The sequence below is a fragment of the Cydia pomonella genome, chromosome 1 (genome assembly GCF_033807575.1).
Source record: "Cydia pomonella isolate Wapato2018A chromosome 1, ilCydPomo1, whole genome shotgun sequence".
Taxonomy (NCBI): Eukaryota; Metazoa; Arthropoda; class Insecta; order Lepidoptera; family Tortricidae; genus Cydia; species Cydia pomonella.
In genome coordinates this window covers 46,927,476-46,935,627 of record NC_084703.1, presented here as the reverse complement: position 1 = coordinate 46,935,627, position 8,152 = coordinate 46,927,476, and the positions used below count along the sequence as shown (strand labels likewise).

The 8,152-nt window shown below is 36.2% G+C and overlaps 1 protein-coding gene across 2 annotated transcripts; it reads left to right on the top strand.

Annotated features, from left to right (window-relative positions):
- The first annotated feature begins 310 nt into the window (after nucleotides 1-310).
- Nucleotides 311-8,101, top strand: LOC133525521 (apoptosis regulatory protein Siva-like). Of its 2 annotated transcripts, none has more exons than XM_061861790.1 (4): nucleotides 311-681; nucleotides 882-1,027; nucleotides 1,611-1,749; nucleotides 7,286-8,101. In XM_061861790.1, exons 1-4 carry the CDS (start codon nucleotides 573-575, stop codon nucleotides 7,366-7,368), a joined length of 477 nt encoding a protein of 158 aa, XP_061717774.1. In that variant the 5' UTR covers nucleotides 311-572; the 3' UTR covers nucleotides 7,369-8,101. The 2 variants fall into 2 exon arrangements, with proteins under 2 accessions (XP_061717774.1, XP_061717784.1); XM_061861800.1 differs by having other exon boundaries at nucleotides 367-681; nucleotides 1,607-1,749.
- Nucleotides 8,102-8,152: the final 51 nt, after the last annotated feature.

The window sequence follows — 8,152 nt, the reverse complement described above, 5'->3', positions numbered from 1 at the left end:
CATCTTTCTCTGTTACTCTTAACTCTAACTATATAGGAATGAAAAAGAGAAAGATGCCGGCAATTTGCGGAGTTCGGTGTTTACGGTAGGCCATCTGTGCGGAAAGAGAACGAAAAGGAACTAGTGATGTGTCGTTCCCAGTCAAATTTCCAATGGTAGTAAATTCACACTAAAGGTTCTGGTAAAAAAGCCCAAAAATTAGTAAATTATTATAAACTTCTATTTTCCTTTAATTATCAATGTTTTATTTTATTATAACTATAAATATAAGTATACACTATTATCTTTTTAACATTGACAACATGTGGAGTAAGACACTGCGCCCCACTTTTGCTATCTCATGTGGACTGTTTTCTTTAGTCTGGTACGAACACCTTTCTTGGTCAGTAATAAGGTTCAATTTAGTATGACAAAAAAAGTTTAAAGCGTCCTCTACTTTTATATCTCCATGCACGGCATGCACTCTTGTTATTGCCTAGTGATTATTATGTTCTTTGGTTATTGCTTTCCATGTCGGCCTAAGGAATCTTATAAATATTTTTTCGCGAATAAGCAAATCGTGTAGTTGTAAAATGACGAAGCGGTCTAACCCCTTTACTGAAGACTTCGTGCAGCAAAGTAAAGTCCACGTCGGAATGAAACAATTCAACAACAACGAAGACCGACTTCAGAAAGTGTATGGTAGGTTACGAAAATTACCTATATAAAATAGTCGGTCGTATCGAAGTGATATCGGTATTTCGATGGACTTACTTAGAGAAAGTTGTTAAGTATATTGCCATTAGCAAGTCCTATTGTTGTATTAATCTTTATAACGGTTTTAGCGTTACCGCTATGTTGTGTGTGGGTAGTTTTGTATCATTCATATTCTCTTTTTCCAGAGAAAACCCTTGAACTGTTGTTCCGAGGCGCAAAGATGCCTACAAAGAGTGTTAGTGAGATAACAACAGTGAATGAAATCAGAAAGGATGGTTTTAAGCAGTTGTTCCTTGGGAAAGATGGTCATCTGCAACAGAGTGGTGCTGTGGTGGGTATAATAGCAACAACATCCTATACATATAGGTGCTATATGTACCATATACTTTATGGTAAATAAATTGGGATAAAATGGTTTTTAGTAAAATTTAAAAGTTGAAATAGCTATTAAAACAACGAATAAAAATAGAACTACCCCAATAAAGTAAAAAAATATCTTTATAGATTTGTGGTGGTGCATGAGTACAGGTACTACACTACGCCATGCAATGTAAGCTTTACCTTTAGTCACAATTTTTGAGATTTAAAGTCGCAGTGGGGTATCGCTAAGTTACATACATTTATCCAGTCTGAACTTAGCAGTCCACGGCCGCAGCTTTTTGCATCTCTCTCTCTTTAGAATGTATCTACGCTTCAGGTGTAGGTCTCCTTCATTTTATGCCACTTGTCACAGTTCTGTGTGATATGGTGCTACTTCTTCCCTGCAGTCTTTTTGATATTGCTGTCCCTACGCATCTGGGGTCTACTTTGAGGATGTTCCTCTCCCCATGGTTGCCACTCGAGTAGTTGTTTACTCCATGAATCCCATGTTTGAATGTGGTTATATTGTTTATATTTTCTTTTTATCTAGACAGAGCCTGTCACCCAGAAGTGTCCATGCGGGACTGTGTCAGAGGACCAATGCTCGTATTGCGAGAAAGCACTCTGCGGAGCCTGCCAGCATCCCTGCGAGCGCTGTCAACACCGCTACTGCAACCACTGCTGTCTTACAGGGTAAGCCTCTTCTTCTTTTCACCCTGTTACCCCTGCTGGGGTGTAGGGCTCGAACCATTTTCTTCCACTAACTCCGGTCCTGGGCAGCTTGGGTAACCTCCTCTCACCCCATCCCCAATACACCCAACTCTTGCTCTACAGAACGGCGCCAAGTAGACTTAACAGACCTTAAACCAATGCGACCATACTTCTGTTTCCCAGGCATCTCAGGGTAAGCCTAGTATTAATAAAAGATAAGATAATCTGTAATGACAAAGTGTGGCAATGTCTCTTTGAAAATATATCACATACTCAAGTTATTCTAACTATAACTTTATAACTTTGCGATAAAAAATTAGGTCGTGTTCACCAGATTCGAGATCTCGGTGTCATAATGGACTCTAAACTCACTTTTATACCTCACATTGATGACATGTTAGGTAAAGCATTTAAGAAGTTAGGATTTATACTACGCGTAGGTAAACCATTTAAGAGACTTTTAACTTATAAGGTATTATTTAACAGTTATGTTCGTAGTCGTTTGGAATTTGCAAGTGCTGTGTGGAGCCCACTGTATAAAATACATAGTGATAGGATAGAAAGAGTTCAAAAAAAGTTTGCTAAGACAATAGAATACAGAATTAGAAATAAATACTCAGATTACGCCACCGCAATGAGAGTACATAATATAACATCCCTTAGTTATCGCCGCGAACGTACCGATATCTTAACCCTTTATAAGATTATTAATAATATTATTGATGCTCCGTTTTTACTACATTCACTTTCCTTCAGAGTCCCTCGATGTTGTGAACGTGCTTGCAGGAAAAAACCCCTCTTTTACATCCCCCGTAGTCGGACTGCTTACGCAAGAAATAGTTTTGTTAGAAGGGCGTGCAGGTTGTACAACGAAAAATTTCTAAGCCTTGATATTTTCTGTGAGAAACTTAATAGATTTAAAACACTATCTATGCAGTGTAATAATTAATAACCCAAATGTTTAGATTGGCGCTTTAAAGAAATAATCTCAGTATTAGATGTTACTGCTTTTTATAATTTCTTTATTAATAGATAATAAATCCTTGAGATTTCAGGTTGTAAACAATACTATAAGGTTGTTATAATGCTCTTATGTTTTTATTCTCATAATTTTTCTTTTCTTTTGTTTGTTTTTTGTTTTTGCGCGCACAAATAGCTCTGTTTTACTATGTAGAAACTACTTAATTTAATAAGCATGATGTTAAAATATTTTCATTAAGGAAACTGTAAGTCTAGTTTTAAGAAAAGTTCCTGTGCTATATATAACTATAAAAGACTGTTTGTTTCTTAAATAAATAAATTAAATTAAATTCTGTTTAGGCGCTATTCATTTATTACGTAAGACAATTTTTGCCAGTTTTTCACCCCGTCCCTCCCCTATGTAAAAAAAAATAAGAATGGTCGACCTAATCTCCCCTATTTAATATTTATTACTTAACCCCCTTATTCATAAACGTCTACTAAAGTTAACAAGCTGCTAATTATCGTTTGTCCCTTTCCATCATACCAATATGTCGGAAAGAGACACATGATTATTAGCGGCTTGTTAACTTTAGTAGATGTTTATGAATAAGGGGGGTAAGAATCTAAAGTAACTTTTATATTTTGATTATTAAATTTTGATTTTATTCTATAGTTTTTCCATAACACTAACACATACGATTTTGATCAATCCAGGGGCACAACCCCACTCGGAAAGTGGGTTTGTGCCCCTGGATTTAGTAAAAGTTGATCATACCAATGACCACAATCTTGTATCATCTAAAAAAATACACCACCATACACACTTTTTCATACAACCGCAGTCCTCATTTTATTTTCCTCTCTGGATGTTAACACTATTGAAAATATTTGTATCTATATCAACCAAAGCTATAAATAAAATAAATAAAATAAAAATCTTTTATTTCGTGTAACAAGAGACACATATCTTCTTAGCTATGCCTTTACATTGGATTTTACGAATTTTGTATTACTTACTTGGGTCATAAGTTCTGTCAAAAAGGTTTTGACTGATAAAAAAGCTATAGGTTAAGATCCCTTAATATTCATATATATGGGTTGAAAGCTTATTTAATGCTGTAATTATAATTAAACTTAATTTTCCGTTTTTTTTTTAATTATTTTTTTTTTAATTTTCAGTTTTGCACAATTCTGTTCAATCTAATATTCAGAAAAAACGGGTACTTTAATTGATCGAGTTACCCTACGTATTCTTTTTTTTTATTCAGGTAATTACAAAAAAAACTAAGCTTATTTACTAAGTATCGTTAAACCTGTAAGGATTGTCTCGATACTCCATTCCGTAGTAGATTTTATACAAAAATGAATTATCTTAAAAGCATAACAATTGTTCAATTGTTCATAATAACTATACTCAGGTTCAGGTTATTATCAGCAATTTATAAATGACAAAAAAACGATATCATTGCACTGAGCGGAGATACACTTTGTTTCCTTATCTTAATGTTGCTTATCCGTATAGCCGTCGGTCTCCGCCTTGGAATCGGGATATGCGCAGACCACGCGTGTGCTTCATGTGGGGCCCAAGTGGACCGGCTTGGCCACCACGGCCTTTCCTGCCTCTCGGGCGCCGGCCGTCTGTCTCGCCACGCCTCCCTCAACGACATCCTTAGAAGGGCTCTCGTCAGTGCCAATGTCCTCGCAGCTCTGGAGATCCAGATCTTGCGGGATGATGGCAAGCGCCCGGACGGGATGTCGTTGATCCCCTGGAGAATAAGCCGCGCGCTGGTGTGGGATGCTACCTGCGCAGATACGTTGGCAGCATCCTACATTCAAGCGACCAGCAAAAATGCCGGAGCAGCGGCGGACGCCGGAGAGCGGTTTAAGGCCTACAAATACAGCTGTCTCGGCGCCGACTACGAGTTCGTAGCATTTGGCGTCGAGATACTCGGGCCGTGGGGTAGGGGAGCGCGTGGGCTCCTTAAGGAGCTTGGGAAGTGGTTGAGGGAGGCAACAGGGGAATCACGCGCCGGCAGCTTTCTCGCGCAGAGGATTGCTATCGCAATACAGCGCGGGAACGCTGTCTGCGTAGTGGGCACCTTGCCGAGGGGCCTAGGCTTAGTTTTTAGGGATTTTTTAATTTTTTAGTTAGGTTTAGTTTTAGTTGTCTTATTATTTTATAAGTATCTTATTAATTGTATGTTATTTTTAATTGCGATCACTTGTCAATCTTGTCATATGTATTTTCAGAAAAATGTTATAAAAAAACATGCAAAAAATACGCGACCTGTTGGAGGTGATTTTGATCACTAGTTATTTATTTTTCATCTCTCCTGTTCGGAAAGTGTGATTTTCATGAGCAGATAGCCGGGTGGAAAATATAATAATAAATAGGGTGGAAAGTAATTTTTTTTAAAGTTATGCTGAGCAAGCTTATGCTATATAAAATAGACCCAGTGTCTGTACCTCCATTAATTTAAGGCGGTACATACACCTATTGCTATCCCTTTCTGTCTCTTAAAAAAAGCGATTCAAATCAGTCTACTATTCCACTCATTCATGGTGGTACAGACACCTATTGCTATCTCTTTCTGTCTCTTAAAAATAGGTATTAAAATGTCTGAAACCATAGACAATCTAGCAATTGAATGAATGAAATGATTGAATAATGGGTTTTATAGACTGAATTCGTACCCATTTATAGGTTGTATCAAAAATCGTTTGCGATTTGCTGCGTGTGTTTTGTTTGTTGTCTATAGAGCCCATTACACTGAAACTTTTTAATTGGCAACAAAATCATAGAAAAGGCGGGAATAACGGATAAAACAAGAAAATTGTTCAGTTCTGAATAAAAATGGATTTATCGTGCGATTGCAGCGACGAAGAAATTAATTCAACTCCCGAATCGATTAAAGGAGGGGCGAAAACGGCGATCGATAGTTTGTTACCGGAATGTTCTAAGGAGAGATACATGAAGGCATACGATCACTTTATAAACTGGAGAAGCGCTAAGAAAGTAAAGAATATTTCGCAGAAATATCGAAGACATTAAAACCATCTACACTTAGGAGCACGTATACAATGCTTAAATCAACTATTCATAACAAGCATCAAGTTGATGTGAATAATTTTACGAACTTGTTAGCATTTTTAAAAAGACGATCGGTAAACTTTAAAAGCACGAAATTAAAGATTTTCACTGTTGAAGAGGTTGAGAGATTCTTAAACGACGCTCATATATAATGTCCTATTAACTTGTCTTTTTCGAATTGTTCAAATTTCTCTGTAAACTTTAACTAATTTAATTTCATTGTTGTTATGTCGTTTACCTATCGTGTAAGTATGTATCTGTTAATAATTTGTTCTAAAGAAATATATATATATAATAAACCTACATTTTTTGTGTTTGAGTTTCCTCATAGTCGAAATGAAAAGTAGAGTGTTTAACTCGGGTAAAAGTAACCATCTCGCCCTCGAACTGTTGAATATCACCCGAAAATATCTCGGGTGATACTTATGGTTCACTTTCCACCCTTGGTTAACAATCTACTATTTCTTGTTTACATGGTCGAATCTTACATAGAATTAAAACTGGGTCTTTTATCTTTCTTAAAATATATAATTCATGTGTATTGGTTTTGCCAACCTGCAACTGTACGTGTTTTACCAAACCTACTCGTAGAATGGCAGTCAAAACTTTGCGTAACACTGAAAAATAGCCTAAGTTTGAAGGGTATTAGCTGAAGTACAGACTTGTCGGAAAACTAATTGCAGGTGATAAAATAACGTTCTAATAAAGTAGGTTCATACAAATAAACGATTGTACCTATTTTATTAATGTGACACTGATTTTTACCCCCTTTGGTAAAGTATAATTTTTCACAATGCTGCGTATTTGCGTCTAACGTCAATCCCAAAGTAAACAAGTAGTAAATTAAGACGCGCTCTAAATTTTAAACTAATCATACGTGGTGGGTGTTACGTTATATTCAGTATAAAACAAGCTTTCAATTCATGGCAAACTTTTTTTTATTACAAGCTTTGTGTTACATTTTATCATTCAAAACCTTTGTGACAGAACTTATGACCCAACTAAGTATTGTAAAAGTTAGGAGCATTTAAACATTTCTATGAAATATTTTTATCGCTCCTATTTTTATTTATTTTTTTATACCACGTCGGTGGCAAACAAGAATACGGCCCGCCTGATGGTAAGCAGTCACCGCTGCCTATGGATGCCTGCAACACCAGAGATATTACATGCGCGTTGCTGACCCTTTAATCCTAATTTTTACAATAATCAAAAAGTCGAAAAAAGTCGAACGTAGAGATAGATAGCTATGGTTAAAATACAGTATGTAAAAAATATTTTAGTAGATTAGAATTATTTATTTTTAGATTTAGGTTTTTTTTATTGTATTTAGTTTTATAGTATTTGATACTTTTTTGAGAATGTAATGAAAAATGCCCATATACATAGAGGAAAATGGGGATTATGTTTGTATGGAGAAGCAACCATTCCCTTTCATCTAAACACATTTTGTTTTTGTTTCAGATCTGAAGGCTCGGAGATATGTGTATCCTGCTATAGTTAATTTATTTACTGTTTGTTTTACACTTTATTTACTTAGTAGCTAAAAAAAGTTGGTTAATGTTTAATATTTTATTCTGTTACCGCTCTACAATTAGAATTGACGAAAATATTTTAATCAATTAGTTTTAAGAAAGGTAAACGAAATATGAAATTGTGTAAAGCTACAGGTCTAAATAATGAAAATTGTTGAAGGTATGACGTTAAAAGAATGGGAATTTCCATTTAAGACGAATTGTTTAAGCCCTTTTCTCATATGAGATTTATATAAAACATACACGTGGCATCCACTGGTATATAAAAATCAAACAAGGCACAACCCTAACCTGCAACGGTGTTAGTAATTTTAGAAATTCAGGTCGTATCTCGGTCGGACGGGCCTCACCGGCAATAAGAATGGGGCCAGTACAGCCGGTGTCACGCACACGAATTCGAGCCAATCGTGCAGTTTAACGCCACAACGCGATTGGTTGACGAGTTAACATCACGCGCGCGATTAGTCGCAACTAGTTGCGTTAGACTGCGCGATTGACTCGAATTCATGAGTGACACCACTCTTAGTGCCCGGAAGGCCCGTCTTTAATATATGTGTATGGTCGACACACAAAGGGTCAAAAGAGCTCCAAATCGACTAAGATAAATGACCATTTTAAGGACCAATGATTACCGTATTTAGTGACTCTCATTGAACATGCATCTATTATGTTATAGCCGTGGAAAAGGGCTTGATATTTTTCAGTGACTTGTATTATTATAAATTATAATAAAATAAGGGTGACAGCTGGTAACTACAGTAACCAGAAGCATGTGAGTGGTTAGTGTGCTCACTCC

What these genes read in the sequence shown, in the direction of transcription:
- LOC133525521 (XM_061861790.1), top strand. Translation starts at nt 573, where the DNA reads ATGACGAAGCGGTCTAACCCCTTTACTGAAGACTTCGTGCAGCAAAGT. An exon ending in CCGACTTCAGAAAGTGTATG is followed by an intron (nt 682 to 881) that starts GTAGGTTACGAA and finishes CTCTTTTTCCAG; the next exon opens with AGAAAACCCTTGAACTGTTG. An exon ending in TGCAACAGAGTGGTGCTGTG is followed by an intron (nt 1,028 to 1,610) that starts GTGGGTATAATA and finishes TTATCTAGACAG; the next exon opens with AGCCTGTCACCCAGAAGTGT.